This window comes from Platalea leucorodia (genome assembly GCF_965183815.1).
Source record: "Platalea leucorodia genome assembly, chromosome: 6".
Lineage (NCBI taxonomy): Eukaryota > Metazoa > Chordata > Aves > Pelecaniformes > Threskiornithidae > Platalea > Platalea leucorodia.
This window is the reverse complement of record NC_138828.1, coordinates 3633812-3653527: the sequence shown is the minus strand read 5'-3', so window position 1 is coordinate 3653527 and position 19716 is coordinate 3633812. Positions and strand designations below refer to the sequence as shown.

The window sequence follows — 19716 nt, the reverse complement described above, 5'->3', positions numbered from 1 at the left end:
GACGAACCCTTTGACTCGTCAGATTTTTGGGTCTAACTTCTGCTAGAACTATGGGCAGCGCAAAGGCACGCTGCAAAATTAAACTTCATTTTGCTAGTCAACATTCTGAACAGTGATTCAGAAGTTGTTTGCTCTTGCTACATTAACTAGAAATAGCAACCATGTCCTAAAATAACTACATTTGTAACATAAGGAAAATAGCTTCAAAGGAATCAGAGATTTCCAATGGCTATCAATTTTTCATCCTATAAAATACCATTAATTAGATTTTTTTAAAGGGGCTGTTTTTAAAACAGGGGAATCTTGTCCCCTGACATTTGTAACTCTCTCTAGAAATGAAGAAATAGACATGATTTATGATTTTCAGGATAGGTGATAGTGCTTGAATTCAGATTAAAGTAAGCAATTCCGTAATAACTTAACTTGATATGAAGGTAGCATTCAATAAAGCATAATTAAGTAATAACTAATTATTAACTACATAACTATATTAATAAACTGTAACAAATGCCTGTATTCAGTATATCCAGAAATATTAAGTTCCATCAGATTTTGGGAACAGTTAAATTGGGGAAATACTTTGATTATCTATAAAGACAGATCTCCATGAAAACTTAGGATCTGAGAAACAAATGCTAAAACTGAAGAAAGCATCTTCTTGTGTTATCTCTGTTCAGAAAAGCTTACTCTTAACATCGTGTACTGTTTTCCGAGATGGGATCTAGTCTAAAAATAGCATTATGCTGAGAAAAAAAAAAAAAATCCTGCATATACAAGGCTTCATTTTTGAAAGAGCATTCGGATATCTCACTCTGAAAAATAAAATACCCCCTCTGTGTTTTGCACAGGGCATTTCACCTATGCAGTGCAAGAGGAGCTTTGCCAGCCAGCTGCAGATGGGAAACACTTTCCACAGAAGATAAATCTGCAGCAACCCTAGTCATATTCCTCTCATAGCAAGCAAGAGAATATGAACACTGGAGAAAAAAAAAACCAACTTGTAATGTTGCCAAGTAATTATCATATTAACTGTGCTCTGTCCCGGGGGTGACCCTTTTTGTTAATATTGGTGCTTATGATCAAGACATAAAATTTGCTGGATCTATTTGAATGTAAGAACTTGAGTCTAGATTTACACTCTCCTAACTGGGGAACTTGGAAGTTCGCCAGGTTGTGTGCCATATAACTCGGCAGTTTTTCTCTTGACGGTAGGTCTTTTAACGGAAACTTTCTTCTAGACAGTAAGACAAGATTCTTTCCATATGTTTTCAATAAGCAGCACATGGAAAGCCCCACTTCTTATCCTGCTCATCATTAAATTCCTTGGCACAGAACTGCTCTCACTTGTGTGTCCTAACTTCCATTTGACACATGCCTACTTTAATCAGCTGCAGCTTTTCTTCAGCAGGGAAGGTAATGTCTCAAAATATTTTAGGTTATTTTATTTCTTATTCCTCCATCTACTCTTTTTTCAAAAGTAAATTGTGGCCACCATTGTGGGTTTTTTAATTAGCTTTGACATTTTTCCAGTCTGTCAGCATGTAAGTATCAGAAAAGGAGCAAGGAATTTTACGGAGGCTTTCTTGGTGGTATAGGTAACATTTGGATAGCATAAAGCTCCAGTTCAGGACAACAGCCTTCTTCAGACTAGCGCTTAGCTGCATACTTAAATTAAATTAATTAGGACTTCAATGTAGTTTTAAAATCGAACACATAGCTAATTTTCCACAGAATTAAGGACGTAGAGATCTTGAGAACACCAAGAAACTTTGACAATCTATCCCTCCCACCCCAAATTCCTATGTCAGGCTGTCTGTGCTAGGTCTGCCTACAGCCGCCTGGGCACCCCACCCCACCCCACCCACCACCTCCTGCCTGCAGTCTTCTCCTGGTCCTGTGGGCCGCACCATGTCCCAAAGCCGCCACGTGTGCGTGTTTGCTTTCTCTGGGTGAAAGTTCCTGAAATAACATTAATTCTGTACCACAGGCTATTGAAGAAGAGGGATTTTTTAAATTTGCCATGTGTAAGTTGTGCACAGCTTGGCTCACGGCCTCAGACAAGGCTTACGGGACCAAGGTTTGTTCGGATATACTGGGGGACCACGAGGAGCAGCAGCGCGCCCGGCACAGGCTTTCCCTGCGGCGCGAGGAGAGCGGTCCCTGCGCTGAACATCCCCCGAACTGCTCCCAGGTCTCATCTCGGAGAAAACCAGCTGCTTTACGCCAGAAGGAGCCTGAGAGCCAATTAATACACGTACAGCGTGGATAATTAGGGAACCAGGGCTCAGGGGTGAAACGGGGGAGGCAGGTCATTTAACAGCACAGGCACACTCATCGTGTTCCCAAACATAGCCAAAGCACAGGAGTTTTTCTTATAATTGTTAAGTGCAGGGCTGTAGGAGTATGACCAGGGATGCCGGACCAACGACACCTTTCATTAATAGTTGCTATTCACAGAACCCTTGCCCAAGACAGATAGCACAGTCAACGTGCACAGTCTTCTCCTCTGCTCCCAAGCTCTCCCTGAATACCTGCATCTTTTGAGCAGGAACTCTTCCTCTTTACAGCTCTTCCACTGTTGGCGTCAAACAGAATAAACCGTGCTGCCAACAAGTTGAACCTGACGCTGTCGTCTATGAAGGTGAACAGTCTTTGAAGTTTCTGTTTAGATGGTGCACTGAAATTTTAGCCCGTCTCATGATGCATGAGTCGCAAAACAGAGCTTATGTGACATTTCTATTGAATGATTTACTGATTTTAATGTTGTTTAAAAACAACCTTTAAGCGATTTTACTTTGAAAATTCATAGCCATTGTCCAGTTAGTGGTCGTTTTGATCAAATCTGGCTAAGAGTCAGGGGCAAGTTGGACACCATACAGCCCGAGCTTTCAAGTCCCCCATCAAAGAAACGCCACAGATTTCACTAGATCGTCAAGACCTCTTTCAGGACTGATGCAGACACTTGCATATTTATTTTAAGTCACGCTTACAGTCCTATTAAATTTGATGGTACTAGTCACTTAAATAAGCGTTGCAAATGTAGGTCCCTCGGCTATGAAGCAAAGGTAATTGGATTTATTTGACAGACTTACAAAAGAGCCAAGCTCAAACATTCTATCACATTACAGTCATATCAATGGTGAAACTTTAAGAGTGTATTTTTACAGCAGTAATAACTTTCCTGAAAGGGGAGGTAGTATTTTAACGGAAAAGTTAAGTACCTTTTTATAGCAATATGTAAAACAATTTATGTTATATATAAGATTGATCAGTGATAAAAACATATTTCAGTTTACAGTTTTCTGAAAGAAGGTAAAAAAAACCATGGCTACTCTTTAACCATCTGAGGGTAATCAGAATTGCCTTGCTAAGGCAAGTGAGCTACCAGATTTTAATCTGCTTGGACACAAGTTAGCTAGTCAGCTAAAAATACCACCCACTGAATGTCTACTTACCAGCTGAGATCTCACAAAAATAGCAAGGGGAACCTCAGACTTCCGCACCTCGGGTCACAGGGGATCAGGCGCTTCGCGTGGGACGGCTAAGGAAAATCAACTGGCTGACCATACTGTGTTCAATGCGATAAAGTAGTATCTGATATTCCTATAATGCCCAGGCTGCCCAGTCCTCTTTCTACCATGTGAGTGCATGTTTTGAATTGAATTTGACCTTGCTCTTAGTGAAACAATTACGTCTACAGCTCCAGCAACTGCTCCTAAGGGAGGAGACTGGCACGGCGGAGTGCTAAACCTCCTCCTGCTCCCTTTGAACTTCAAAATGAAGAAGCGTGTTAGAACCCACTGAAGATCTATGAGGTTGTGCACTAACTACAGAATTGCGAAAAACTTCTCCTAAAATTTTATGAAGGCCGAGATAGGATTTGGGCATTAAATAACCAACAAACCAAGAAAGTCTTCATTAGAACTGAACCGCTTCAGTCAAAGATGCACCAGAAATGCAAAAGAGACTGGTTAGAACAGTACAAAGCCTGCTCTTAAAAGAATAGGTTTTAGGGTATACCACAAGTAAGCCAAAGGAAGCAGAATCATCAATACTGCCTTTGAAAAATTCATTACAACTCTTTCTGCCCCTTCAAAGTAATCCCCTTCCATGTTTCTGAAGCAATTTACTAGTCATTTTCATACAAGTGGCTTCCAGATATCAAAGAAGAAAACAAAAGTTTCGTTTCTTCACTGAGGGTTCAGAGATAACGGTAATTGCAACCCAGATTCCAGAGACGGGGGCATTTGCCATCAGCACTGCTGGCAGGGTACCGCTCCAGAGCATCCTGCCCGACGGCTTTGTTAAAATTCTTCCAGAAAAAGGAAGACTTAAATTTCATGGGGGATTATTGCTCTTACTACTAAGGAAAACCCATGCTTTCGTAGCGTTTCTTTGCTACCAAAGAAATCCAAGGCTTCTAAAGCCCACATTCGTATCAGAGCAGGAAACAACTCAAGCTTTCAGTCTGATGATTGACTTGGAAAATGCATTAAAAAAAAATTAGAAATGCTGTTTCAACAGCCTTTTTCCTTCTAGCTGCCCTGGAGAGCAATTTATTAGCTGTCACAGCTTAATAGAGTCATGATTTCCTTACTAATTCCAAAGAAAATCCAACCTTATTTCCTAAATATTTGATTTATTTATAATAGGTATGTCCACAGCAACTAGCAGCCCTGCTCCGGGACACAGTTTACATTAGGAGTCGCAACTGTGTCTCAGGACACAGTGAGGAAAATCTTGATTATTTCTGATCTTAATCTGAACAGTGATGAGAAGAGATAAGACAATATGGGTGTTTTCTCCATACAAAACCTAAAATAATATTTTTTACTTCCATTTTTTCCACTATCTGGCACTAGTATATTCCATCCCTACACATTTCCCAAAGGACAGAGCAGCTCCAAATGTCTTAAGACCTGAAAAATACTCTGCCAAAAGAAGAATATTTTTTATTAAATCAAAATGTAAAAGTAATGTGAATGATGGGGGCAAGACTAGATTCACAACGGAATTATCTTTCTTTTCTTCAATAAAGCACATACTTCCCATCATTTTTCAGTCTTTAGGTTATTTGGTGATACTTAGATGATACTTTTCACCACAAAATAGAAAAAAATTGAAAAAACTAATTTTAAGAGAGTGTTATGTACAAGCAAATAATATTTAAGGTCTAAAATTTGTTTACTAAAATATTAACTGAATGATCTAAATAAAAAAAAAACATTCATAAAATCCACAGATAATGTGCAAATTTACCTATTTATTTTGCTAACATCCGCTCTCTTTGGTATGAATTATTCAATTGCTATCCTGTTCCCCCAGCATTCACATTAATTTAGTGAGCAAGCCAAGCAATAACGAGCCCTGAAAACTACGCATAAAACTGAAAACGCGGACTGTATTTCTTTATTTTGGAGGAACATGTATCAACAGATTGCAAATAGGGCCAGGATGCTTTCTTTAAGAATAGTAAAAAGGTTGTTACAAATTTAGACCTGTAATTTCTTTTTCTAACTTATTGCTATTGCTATCATATGAATGAGAGCATGTCCTGGAAGAGAACTCTTGCTCTAGGTGTGACAGAAACCCCAGAGTCTAAAAACGTCCCCATGCTACGAGGCTTAAACATAATATGCTGAATATGAAACAAAAAAAGGATGTTTACAAGAAACTTCTTTAGGTGACTGAAAAATGTTTTGCAATTCAGTTTTGAGATCCACTCAAACACTACCGCCTTCACCTTTGCAAACTGTTGCCTGAAAAACATCATTAGTCTCGATCAGCTTCGCTTTTCTTATTCATTCAAGCACATCTCGCTTTAAAACTTCCAAGCAACGTCTCCACACGTAAGCTAAGGACACCATTTTTTATACATGGCTTTCAACTTCTTCCTCGGCTCTGCCAAGGAAGCCAGTCCACACTGTCCTTTAGACAAAGGTCTGAACAAGAAACATAGAACTTTCTTTTAAACTAAACACCTATGAAGATGCCAGAAAAGAGGTCTTCAAAATAGCTTTAAAAAAAACCCAACCCAAACCAAACAAAAAACCCCCCAAACCTGACAGCTGGCATGCTGTGGGATTTATTAATCACAGTCATCTCACTGCCATCCTCTGCTCATCTGTCAATTTGTTGTAATACCTATTGCTCTTCGACCCCTATTTGCAATGCAAGTTCTCCGGAGAGGCAAGATGTTTCATTAAACTGAGGAACACCCATTACATGGGCATGCCTCATTACAATTAATAAATGGATACAATAAATAGGCAGCAATAACTAACAGAGCAAAAATATGAGTGTTGGCATAGTCTCACTTCTCCAGACAAAGAAAAGAATGAGAGACTCAATATGGGAAAGAGATCGGGATAATGGGTGGGCCTCAGCTTTCCGAGTCTCCCTTTTTTTTTCGTGTAACTCGAGTATTTTGAAGAATACAACTATATTTCGCGCTCACTGCTTCCACTAGAACCGGAACTTCACAATCGCAGGTCCATTAGTGTTAGAGTATCGCAGCGTACCTGAAGTTTTAATTTTAGGTACTTCGCTACCATATATCCATACCTGCGGGACACTGGCAAGAAAGAGGAGCCCAAAGAGGCTTACCCCAAAGCTTTACTAAAAGCAGCACAATTTTGCAGACGTTATCAGCTTCCTGCAGAAAGACACCACTGAAGAACAAGACTGAAAACATAGCTTGAGGGGAATCAATACATCTCTGTGAAGTAACCTAGCCTGAAAAACCTAGGTTTTGAGGGGAGTTTCTTGCAACTCGCTCTTGCAAACTTCGGCCCTTCAAACACCTTACCTGATTACAGGTGTTAATGTCTATTCCACTTTTCAGGTATTCCACTACTTTGTCCAGATTGCCAGCTCTGGCAGCTCGGAGAAAGCTTGCATTGCTGTCAGACTGTAAAAAGAGAAGAAGAAAAAAGTCTTGAGTTAGCTCCTGCTGAAAAGAGAGCACAACTTCATCACCAGTGAAAGGTTTCTGCATCTTATGCTGCAGGAGACTAAAACTGTGAAGAAAACTGACTTTGCATTCTATCTGCATTAATTAGCATACACGTACTTAAACAAGGCAATACTGGCACAAAAGAACCGCAGACCTGTCAGAGTGAGCAAAACAGTGCAATAATCGCTGAAGTTCAAAATTTAGCAAGAACCAAAGAAAAAATAAACCAGAAATCATAGTAACTGATATTAGCAACAAGAAGAAGATATATGCATCAACTTGCTAGCCATAGTTTTCTGGTTTGTTTGTTGTTGGTTTTTTTATATACGTATATACTCAAAACTCCAGAAAATAACGGACCAATCCTGTTATTGGCTATGGTACTTATGAAAACATATATTGGCTTATGCATTTGTACTTGGCATAAGAAGTTACACGACTACAGTTCATATTCATGCACATAGACTGGCTTAACACAGAGGTACACACCGGAGCAAAAACAGTATCCAAGAGCAAAATGTCCTACGGCTGTGTTTTATCACCTGTGACACAGAAGTGGGGCATGCTAAAGGGAAAAAAAAAAAGTCCCACAAAACCGGGCAGCACTGCCAGCGTAGCTAACCATAGATCAAAGCGGATGAAGGACTCAGGCTTGAGCATCTAAATCCAGGATAATGTTGTACACATGCTTGCTCCTAAACTGCCTGCATTCGTACGTTCACATTTCAAGCCCTATTAGCATTTATAGGTTAAAAAAAAAAATTAAACAATCATGTTTTCGTTTTTCAGTTAGGTCGTGGGACGTACTGTTCAGCAAGGGAGCGTGAAATGCGTCAGCCCTCTTGCCTTCATCTGCGATTATGGCATGAAATTACATTGGCTATTTGAAAACAGCACCTACTTTGATATTCACCCACGTGTGAACCTACACACAGGTAAACGGGCTACTAATGCGACTGCAGGAGAAAGTCAGTCGTGCAACAGAAGTAATCATTAACCAGAACAAGCATTTGGGAACGCGCACAGACACAGTAACAATTTTCATACTTAAAATAAATAAATAGAGTAGGAGTGAGTTTCAAAAAGCAAATAAATAACTGTAAAAGCCTGTTTTGTGGGGACGTAGTTAGAGAGGCACCGGAGGGCACGCGCGCCATTGGACTAGTACTTGCCGTTCCACTGAATCACCTCCGATTGAGCATGTTTCTCATCTAATTTCACCTCCCTGGCAGAAACGCCGGGTGAAAACCATTCTTTCACACCGTGAGAATATCCTAAAAGCCTCCCACTTTCAGCTTATTAATATTGATCGGCAAAGCAATTTATTTCAGTCACCCAGTCCTTTTCAATGCATTTATTTCGGTCACCCTGCTTATCACGCTGTACTAGCTCGCTTCACAATCCCCGATTCCAACCTATTTTAATCTGCAACAGATGGATGTCATCAAAATGATTCTTCTTACAACCGCGCTACTTGCCAAGACAAAAATATTTCCTTTTAAATTCCTTTCAGCAAACTTCAGCACATTTTCCACATCTTTTACTGTTAAGAAAACAGGCCATCTTTCTAAACACACAGCAGGGCGAAGGGGAAGGCAGCGCAGGAATTCAGGTTGACAGAACCCTTTGGCAGCTTCAGGCTTCAGTCGGGCAAGCATTTGGATGAGGCCTGACACAGGAGCAGATCCCGACAGGTACTCGAACGAGATCCCTTTTAAGATCGAAGGATAGCTATTAGCGCTGCACCATCTCCTGCGATGCGTATATGCGCACAGAGACACAAAATTATGTTTTAACGTTTAAATGTCCTTGAAAAATCAACTGTCTTGGTAAAAACATTAACCAAGAATAAGTATTTGAGCACGTGAGGGGTAAACCCGGACCCTCTAGAAACTAATGGGAAAAGCAACTTTGCCCTCCATAGGACACACATTTTAGCGTCTTTCCCCCCTTTTTTTCATGCTTTACTATCGCTACAATAATTTACCATGCCAAAACGGCAATCATCTGGTTTTATACTTTTAAAAGGCGAGAATGATGCCACAAACAAACATCTACGACTTCTGTTTTAGTAGGAATGAAACAATCATCGCTTGTTTTTCTTTCACATAGAGTAACACGAAAGGCTAAAAACATTGAAGTCTCAGTCATTGCTGGAAGCTCAGACTGTAGCTAGGACCATACAACCAGACTCCATTTGTCCCTGGCTAAGAAGATGCAAGCAGCGCTTTCAAAATAGGTTCTCATTTCCCTGATTCACACTTTTGCTATCTCAAAATCAAATTACTGCAATGCACATCACTTCAAGACACATTACGTACACCTGAATATCGACCACAATGCAGAATATGAACTTCTTGTCTCCATGAAGAGTTATTAGGAATTAACTCTCATGATTAACTCCCTGTACGAGCACTTTTATTCCAGAAGCATCTCTCGCCGCGTATGTTCTCCCCCTGAAATAACAGTGCTTGACTGCGAACAGAAGAGGAACAAACAATGAAACACAATGAGATCTTGATGCTTCATTTAGGTGCTTTTGAAAACCCTCGCCTACATGGTCTTCGTATTTTTGTGAGTTTTCTTGCCGTAACATGTATTCATCTCATTAGATGAACACGACTGTGCCCATCTCTTCATAGTCTTGGCCTCTCCTATTGCAAAATAGTGTCTCACAGACTCGCACGATGTTCCCATTTATCTCAAACTTGAACACACAAATCAAAGACATGAAGCAGCAATTCAGCTGCTTCCTGTACAAATTCACGTACAAATAGCAGTGAGTGTGCTTCCGTGAAATACCCAAAAGATCCAGCACTGTGTTTTAAAGCTTAGAAGCCCTAGCAGTTAAAGGTACTCAGATCCGTATTTTCTTTCCCGGTTTGTCACCTCTAATTTTTTGGTAGGTCATCAGTAGTTTGTCCCTTTCCCCATTTTTTTAATGTCTTTAAAAAGCATTTTTGTCAGTACTACTGTCTCAGCAATTTACTCACTTTAGCATGTTACAAATTCAAATCCATTTTGACAAAATTGTCTCAGTAGTCACCAGCAGTAGTTTTCTGCAGTCGTACCATGCTAGGAAACGGATTTTTTGATCTGTGGGCTTTTCCAGTTGATTCAGTAATCTCATTAAATATTTTGTTTCCTTACGTGCAGATTTTTAGTTGAATTCATGACGCGTTTCAGCAGAAGCTGGCACATTGGTCTTCATTAGTTTGTCGACTGGCGAAGACAAACTGTCAACAAACTGTCATTCGAAGATACTTTCTTTACAAAAAAGAAGATTAAAACACGAAGCCAGAGTCCTTTGCACCATAGGATACCTACCACGTCATCTCTTCCACGCACACCCCCCTGACATTTCTTTTTGAAGAGTTTTACACACGTATGCAGATCATGATCACGAGCAAGCGCTCTACCAATAAGAAAGGTTTACAAGAGTATGCCTTAATCAGCTACCAGCAACCACGTACGCACGAGAGGCTCGCAATCGGGGAAACGCCAATGCCGACACGTTCATTTGCGAAGTCTCAGCTGGCATCGCCCTGTGGCACCCACGGCTCAGGTCGGGCAGAGTTAAGGATCGCTTGGTTTCCATGGGGCCGCTAAGGCTGGGCAATCGCCTCAATACGGTATTAACATGCTACCAGACTCGGGTATGAAGGACTGAAGAATACTTAGCTGGTATTTTATAGTATGGGACAAACTTGCAATCTGTGGATTTAACAAGCTTTTCCTAATGTATTACTTTCAGATACCCAAACTGCTCTGTGAAGAATGCACCACTGACCGTAGGTAACATCTGACTGCTCCACAGGGAATTTTGCGTTTCACTACAATCGTGACTGATTCTGGACTCTTTACTTGCAGTCCTACAGATACCAAATATTGATCAAAGAGAAGGACAACAGGCACTGTAAAAAAAACAAAACAAAACAGAAACCCAAAAAACCCCACAAAACCCCCAAAATCCAACCCAAACCAACTTCCAATACAAATGCAGCGAGAGAGTACTACAAGTCTTTGATAACTACGTTTTTTAAAAACTCTGTTTGCAATGCAATTCTAATACATGAGATAGATTTGTGAGGAATATTTGGTGTTACTGAACCTTATAAAAAGTTCCTATCTTTTAACTTAACTTTTCTTCTTTAACTTTTGACTGAGGATAAATAAGTTCAGCCAGAAATGAAAATTTTCAGAGCACTAGAAACAAATAAAGTACAATGTGAAAAAAATCGCTATAACCGTAAGTACCCTCACAGCAGAATGCAAACATGTTCTTTACAAGTACCGAGTTGTCAGACGTTGCATAAGATAACATAAGAAATGATTGAGTAAATATATGATTTTTTTTAAAATGACCGAGAGGCTGTGGATTCAACTTCTTTCTTGCTAACTGCAATGCCAGAATTTTGCCCGAATTTGAAACATACAGCTCAGGGAATCTGAGTAATTAAATCATATATGGAAGTTAGTACTTTATTCAGTCGGAAACCTGCCCTTCTGGTTCCTCTGCCCTCGCTCTGGTTGCCGCTCCTGTCTCATAGCGTACCACATCACTTATCGCACATTGCACGTGCCTGTTTGTCAAAGCCATTTTATAGAGATGTGCAAAACCAAATCGTGATGCGTAGTGTCGAAATCGTATGCTGGACCAAACTCGTAGGAATTTCTCCACATATTCAAATTTGCTGCTGAAAACCACATTCACGCTTAAGAAGGAAAGATGGGGGGAGTAGGAGGCTTCAGTTTTCAAAATACGGCTTTCATAATACATTATCCAAACCGTCCAAATACTTGTTTGAAATCAAGTCTATAGCAAAATTTTTCCTGCAGGTTGGCTTTGGTTTCCCCCCACCCCTCTCCAAATACAGTGAATGACCCCAGCCTGTCCATAATCACAAATATCCCTGCAGGAGAACAGAGCCTAGCATCGAGGCCTACTGAACAACTCTCATCTGTTAAATACAGTTTATTAATTGCATGAAGGCAAAAAAACAGAAGTCAAAACTGCTGTATAATAACCAAATAGTAGTTTTGCACCTTAATTTAACATTTTTTGTTTGCATATGCATTCAAGTGTGTGTCTGAATACTAATAACCCTCTTAAACTTCTCTTTCAAGCATCGGCTCTGGGACATACTGCTTTGATTTTATGGAGAAAATTTATTTAGCCATAAGTTTTGAAGAGGCTGGCCCTGATCAGGAGGTGAGCAAAACCTGCTATTAACTTACATGCTTTACATAAATCGAGAAACTCGAATCATTAACAGTTATAAAAACTTGCATGTTCAATCAAATCCTGTATTATTATTGCACATAAAATCAGCATTAAGACAGTTTGTCGCTATGGGAGTCTTCAGGGTTGTCTGATAACGTTAATGCCATTTACAAACTTCGGAGTTGTGAGGCAGTGTTTGTCCAACAGCTGTTTCTATAATTAGTAAAATGCTGATGGCTTGTTAACTCTTCTTCATTGAAAAGCCCTTAACTGACTGGTGGCTCATCATGTTAATATATTCAGGTAATACCTGGAGCTGAGAATTCAGCTCATCGCAGAAGGAAAGTTGCATAATCTAAACTCAGGTTTTCCTGGCTTCTTGATGTTTATCAGGACTTAAAAGACGCAGAGGGAAAAATGACAGATATGTAAACCCATTCCATTAAGCTTTTTTTATGCCACACCTTCTAGGGCGTCAATTTATGCTCCTACCCTTGAGATAACCACTACATTTTGTCCCAATTGGCTTGGTTATTCTCTGATTTCAGAAACCACCTGTTCAAACCAGCCATCGTTTAATTGGGTGCAACTCTAAAAGCAGCACAGATGAGGCGTTACCGTGACCCAACTCAGCTGTCACATACGTCTTTTTTGCCAGTCTAGTAGCTTTTTCCACACCAGCATTCAAATGTAAAAGCTGGGACTTCAAAAGGAATGCTTCTTCCTTGCGGAACAGTTTCTGTAAACCTTGCCAGCTAGTTTTTCAGTGGCTCACATTTTATCTTTTCTACCCTGATTTTTATTTTTTTGTATTGAGCTGAAAGTGCTGCTGATCTCCAAAGAGCATCACAACAGAAGAATGGCGATACGGTGAACTGCAAGCCTAAGATGCAGCTACGACTGCAAGAAGGCAAAGGATTTGAGTTACATGAGATAACAACAGCTATAACGGAAACGTATTTTCCCAGCCATTAATGAAATAACATTCATCTTCTCAAAGAAAAGAAATACAACAGTGCTTTACTTTCAAAGCCACTTCCTTTGCTTGTAAAAATGTATGTTTCCCTCCCATTAATTTACTGACAGACATGAAGGAAGACAGATTAAATCACAGATCCTAAAGAAATTTCAGTATCTAAAGTCCTGGATGAACAATGTGCCCAATTTTCTTATTTCAAAAAAGTATTTTTATCACAAGCTTTTCCCCTTCAAGCATGTATAGGCATTTCAGATCTAATTCATCCTGCTACGTACCTTTGGTTGTATAGAATTTGCTAATAAAGAGTTGAACTGAAGAGCTCACCATTCTAAAATAGCAGTCTTCACTAAACAAACATCTCTCATAATCTTAAAGCATCTTCTTATCCAGGAAAAAGGCACAACTGACCTTACAATAAACTAACTTTTTTTAAGAAATGAGAAGCTGAATCATAGGAACTGTGAAGTGGAAGACAAGCTTTCAGAGACAAGAGGTCACCAGCAAGTTAAATATTCGCTAAAAGATATAGATAATAGCATCTAGCAATTAATTGTTTTAATCTCAGGGGTCTGTCTCTCTAGGTTGATGATGATGGTTATAAATCAGAAAAATAAAAATATTCTTTTAAGTACATATTACACACCTGAATAATTTAAGGCGCTTTGAGTATTTGGGCCAATTAACCATAGAATGTCATAAAGGAGACGGAGAAGTTGGCACCACTTTTACCGGCATTGAGCTGGAACTGTGGCTGGAGTTGCCCTCACCAAAATGTTGCGAACAGTATGGACATGGGCCCACACTTTGGCATAACGACTATTGCTATTTACAGCAAAAAACATTGTGTCGTAACAAGACCGTGAAATAGCTATGAGAAAAGAAAAAGCTTTTGTGCTATACGCTGCATACGACCCAGGATTAAAACAGTGATTTCCAATCAAAACTAGTTTGCACGTATCTAAACACAGAAGACGACTGCCTGACACAGAGACCTGTGACAGAGTTGACTGGATTCAGAAGTGCCCCCGTCAGTAAGCCCTGTGCTCCTCAGGATGAATATTCGCTCATTAGATCTACCACGGGACGTGTACGAGCCAAAATCGTACGGTGCCGAAGTAGGTGGGAAGACTGATGTTGTTTGCATTTATTATACATACCGGTAAAGGCTTTCTTATGGCAGACAAGGAGGCTGCAACCCAAAGGAGATACAGTGTGTACGAATATTGAAGACTTAGAGCGCCCTTGAGAAATGCATTTCATTGGTATGACTGGAGATGCAAAGAGCCATTGCAAAAAAGGAGCTAAGAAAATAAAACTAGGTTGAGGAATGCGTTACGATTGATGCACACTATAAAATAACAAATGTATTATAATTCCGATATATTTTAATAACTGTTGAATTGAAAGACTTCTTCCAGTAATTTTAATATTTGCATACGACGGTTTTGTAGTAGTTTCATATCTTACTATGAAGACTGTTCTCAGAAAGCTGCATTTGGTATTTAGGAAGTTTCTTATTGCTGTTACGCTACCCCAACAAACGTATATTTTTGAGTAACCTAAGGAGGAGAAAACTCTGCCTAGCTAACAGCTTTGTCTGAACACCAGTTCCTGCTACAAGATTGCTCCAGACAGACACAACTCAAAGTTATTACACGCTTACGGACCCTTCCAATTTTTACTAATGGAAAAGCCAGGCTTCAACTATTCTATCTTTTGATATTGATGGGAAAATTCCCAATTATTCCTAAGGGGTGACTTTCATTTTATGCTGGCTGTTACATTTTGACACCTCTGACTCTATTGCAAACCCCTCCTTGAAATTCCCGAGCTTCAGGATACCAGCCATCCAGCCACTCTCTTCTTTCTGCTGGAATAGACCAATGTTTCATCAGTTTTGCTTTGTTTTTAACCAGAAGAATAAAGAAGATAAAGGACTACGTTTGCCAAAACACTTCAGCATATGCTTATTTTTTACCACATCTTTAAGTCCAATTGATCTCGAATTAAACAGGTTTAAGTTGTTTGCGAAAGGATGGATTTAAATACAGGCTTAACTGCGCTCCTGAGTTTGGGCCAATATTAGCAAACACAGCAGCAGCAAAAGAGGAAGAGAAAACTCATGTAAAATCAACCCTTCCTCGAGCCAAGAAGCAAACGTCCTCTATAAACCCTTTATGATACTTAGCTGCCACAGACATCTGTAGGAGTCCTCCCACTACATTCATTAATTTGACATACTGGACTCGCTGCCAGCTGACTTTTACTATGTCAATGAAGGATTTGTGAGAACGGAGGCAAAACTGCATAGTTTTCCATGAAAAAGAACAGAGTAAAAGGCTTTTGCCCAGCTGCGTGTTCCTTCCAAATACAGCATTTGAAATGACAGAAGTTATTTTAATGTATACTGATTTTAAAATATAAAGTAACATCGGTACTAGGGTTCTAATCCAGCACAGCACTTCAGCACTAGCTGAACTTCAGGCATGTGTAATCCCTGATGTCCCACTGGGCTATTCACGTACCAAACATTTTGGTCTAAGTCCCAGCTTGGAAACAATGTGTGCAAGTCAGAATTGTACGCATCAGTGTGAATCTAAAAAATAGAATCCCAAAAGCGCCTGGAAAACATAGCCTGGATTTTTTAAAAAATAAGAAAGGAAGAACAACAACAAACAAAAAAAAAACCAACCAAAAACCCAACAAACCAAACCCCAAAGGATTTGGGTTTAAAGAATGACAGATTTTGCCATAGTCTGAGTAATCCGAAAAACTAGAAAAATGTTCATGTCTTTTACTAAGACTTTTAAACTACTCTAAAAATAGAAATGGATAATCCTGTCGTTGAACGGGAAAGTTTCCTGTGCTGGAGTTGGAGTGAAAATATCTTTTAGTCCTTTCCTGAAACAACAAGGATTCAGGACGTGTTCAAACGAACCACAGGATCAGTCTCAGTTCTCCTTCGTGACCCGCACGTTTACTGAAGTCTCTTAAATACTGATATGGAACCAAGATTTCCACTAAAGGATTTGAATAATATTAAAGAAAGGAAAAATATTTAGGATCATCTGGACACCATATATTGAGATTCTGAGGTGTTACTAACAACTTTAGAACTTGGCACGCATTTAAAGGGCTTCCATGGCAAGTTTCCATTACTAATGATGTTCCTAAATAGAGAGGTAATAACGCTAGAACACCTCTAGAAAGAAGGCGGATGCCGTCCCGAGCATATCTAGCAAAATAATAACTAGCCTTAACCAAAATCTAGCCCGTAAGTGAAGTTTATGACAAACATTTCTATCACACTCGGTAATTTTTCATCCCCTTCCATCCCTTCTCTATATCGTCAAAGGGACATTTTCTAACAAAAGCAATGTGCTAACGCCATCGGTGCTACAGAATCGAACAGCTTTACTTGCCTAAACACCATTAACCGATTGCCCGTTGATTCAAACTTACTGGTACCATAAACAGAAAAAAATTATTTCATGTTCCTTTGAGATGGACTAAAATAGATGCAAAGTGGATGTTACTGAAATGCAGCAGTTTCTAATTCGATGCCAGTTCTGCCAACAAGACCCACTGTAAAGACCTTACTTCTACAGAAAGGTAGTAAATGAAGAATTTTTAATTTTGTCCATTGTGGAAAGAAATCAGGTTTCATTTAGGAGATTTTGTTCAGGATTCATGCAAACAGCATCGTACCCAGCACGGATAATTTCCTTTTCTCTCTTCACATTAATTTATCCCCAATCAACTGGGGAGTTACACTTGAAGCATATCTAAACCACGCAAACCCCTTCTCTTCATTAACCGTGACATTTGCTGCGTGTATATTGGTCATGATATTAAGCACTCATTGTTTCCCCTTAATTCCCAGCTAAACACTACCTGTAAGAAAAAAAACCAACCCTGTAATCCTGCGCCTAAATTTCAAACAATTCAGCTCTGGGCAGCAGAGAGGAACCAGTGTCATCTAACGTCACCTGTCTAAAAGCTACACCTCTAATTCAAGCAGGCCACACAGGCTCCCTATGGCATCAAGTAATAAATAAATAAATAAAATAATAATAATAATGGATACTTCCTCAAAGCAGTTTATCCCACTTTAAGGTAAGTGTCTAAAATACACAGCACGGACTCTCCCCTGTCTCATACAGTGAGATAAAAGTCCACATGGCCAAGTCCGCTACTCTGAGCGGGGACAGAAAACTCCTCGCTGACCGACGCAGAGGGAGTTCAGAATGATCCTGTCCTGAAAGTCGGGGAGCAGTCTGCCCCAGGTACGCTGAAATACAGCATGCTCCAGCCATCTTCCAGCTCGGTGAAGCAAGACCGGATCATATACTTTCAGAAGCAAATACGAAGGTAATTAAATATCCAAGTAATGAAGGAGGGTCAAGTACAGTGAATGCGATAAACCCCCGTATTTTGTCATCTGAGATGTCTGCATTTCAGCACATCAAAAAAAAAGAAGTCATTAGATCTATAATATATGATTATGAAAGAGTTTGGTTGTGGTTTTTTTTTTTTTAATGCTGCTGCTATTTGAAATATGAACTCAGTATCAAAACTTGATTCCCCATTTGACAAAAGTTATTTGGCATCATATAGACAATTCAGGACAGTCAAACCAACACGTTCCTGATTTCTTCAGCAAGACAGGCCTGAAGCAGCAGACTGGATTTGGGTTTAGTTTAGAAAAGATTAGATTATGCAAAGCAATTTTGCCATTTGAGTTGGCTGAATACCAACTGAATTATTCTGAACCTTGTATCTGGTACAAGATTCACGGAGTCATCATGTTCAGCTTGATGTGGCACTCTTTCTCATAAACCAAGACAGCGAGCACGGCTACAGCTGTATACAAGCATAGGAAATGTATCGCTAACAAAGTATTGTGCTGGATACCGTATTCCTGTTTGGGGGAAAAGAAAAAACAATATACAATTTCTCCCTTCAGGACAAAACTTCACTGACGTTTCTAATTTACAGACAGCTTTTAAATATTTTTAACCTTTTTTGTAAGGAATCATAATGATTAATATAACGAGAGACTGTAAACCTTCTTAGGGAAATACAGCCATTTGCCTCTGTAATCCTCCAAGCACTGTAACATCCCAATCAAGACAGATACTCCAAAGCAACTCTGGCAGTCCCTACCAGAGCCGTATAAAGCCAAGAGCTTATGATTAAATGTACCAAGGACATTATCAAAGTGCCTGATCTCTGCCTGCTATGAAAAGCTCTGAAGGCTGCCTGAAAAGTATCTGGGGCGGGGGGGAGAAAAAGAAAAAAAAAAAAAAAGAAAAAAGAAAAAAAAATAATAAAAAAACCGCCTCAAAGATCACATGCTGCTGGATTTGGCTGCCTCCTCAAAGACCTGACCTTAGGCAGAAGGGCAGCTTGGAGACGGCACATTCAGAGAGGGTGAGCTGTTTCAGAGTTTGCTTATTAGTGTCACAGGGAACTGCCATACCTTGGCTAACAGCTTCAGGCCGCTCACCTTAAGGGACATATTATTAATGCCTGTTGAAATCCACATATTCGGCAATGGAGGCAGGCCTGTCCTCCCCCCGCCGCCCCGGCAAGTCCTGTGCTTGCATCGGCCCTCCCCTGCCTTCACAGTTCCCATCAGAAATGCCGGAGCTTATTTGTGAATTCAACAAATAACTGCCTGATGGGAGAAAAACAATCATCTGAAAGCTCAAAGAAATAGTTTAATTTGATGGTTTAGCTCAAAGAAAGTTTTATTTCTGAAGAACTGGTCCGACTGTGTTGTCACTGAAATAAGCAGTAAAACTGGTCAGAAAATTTCAGCCAAAAAAATTTCCTACCAGAAAACCAAGGCAGCATCGAAATTATGTTCTAGGACACAGCAGAACTTCTCGTGAGCTGCTGCCGGGAATGCCCCCGGTCTCCTCCTCCCTTACGAACACCGTAACTCATCTCGACTACACTTCCTATAGCGCCCTGCAGTAACTCATGTGGGTGCAAAGGGCAACACTGACCTGAGAACAGTTTTATTTAGATCAATATGGGAGAACATAATATTTGGATATATCGACATTAAAGGTTTTCCAATCTTCCTGTTCTGCCAGAAGTTTTGACACTACCTCCTTTTGTTGCCAATTTTGAGTGAAATAACCATTTAACAACAAATTTCCCAAGCAGAGGAAGAAAAAAAAGAAAAGAGGAAAAAAAAAAAAAGAGAGAAAAGAGGCACTTCATTTGCCATAGACATTACACAAGTATTCACCTCAATGATTTTTTTCTGGTTTGCAGAGCAAATGCTGATGCTGCTGTTATAATCGCTTATTGCCTGCCCAACTCTCGGGTCCTGCAGCCACCAGCGTGACCCCTTGCGCGTGCCCGGTCCCACTCCCTGTAACCCGCATCTGCATAAAGATCTGCGGGGCTCTGTCACTACCGCTAGCCCAGAAAACCGTATCAGGTACCGGACAGGCAACAGCTTAAAAAAAAAGTTACTGAGCTCAAGTCTGGAGAATGATCGATGCAGGAGCATTTATAGCAGGCGTGTAAACTAGGATAATT

The 19716-nt window shown here is 39.9% G+C and overlaps 1 protein-coding gene across 1 annotated transcript in view; it reads right to left on the bottom strand.

Annotated features, from left to right (window-relative positions):
- Nucleotides 1–19716, bottom strand: part of ANK2 (ankyrin 2) — a gene marked incomplete at its 5' end in the record, with an annotated part of 252201 nt that overhangs the window by 148854 nt on the left and 83631 nt on the right. The window contains one exon of the mRNA XM_082314755.1: nucleotides 6809–6910. Within this exon, the coding sequence (XP_082170881.1) occupies nucleotides 6809–6910 (102 nt within the window). The remainder of the gene's footprint in view (nucleotides 1–6808; nucleotides 6911–19716) is intronic.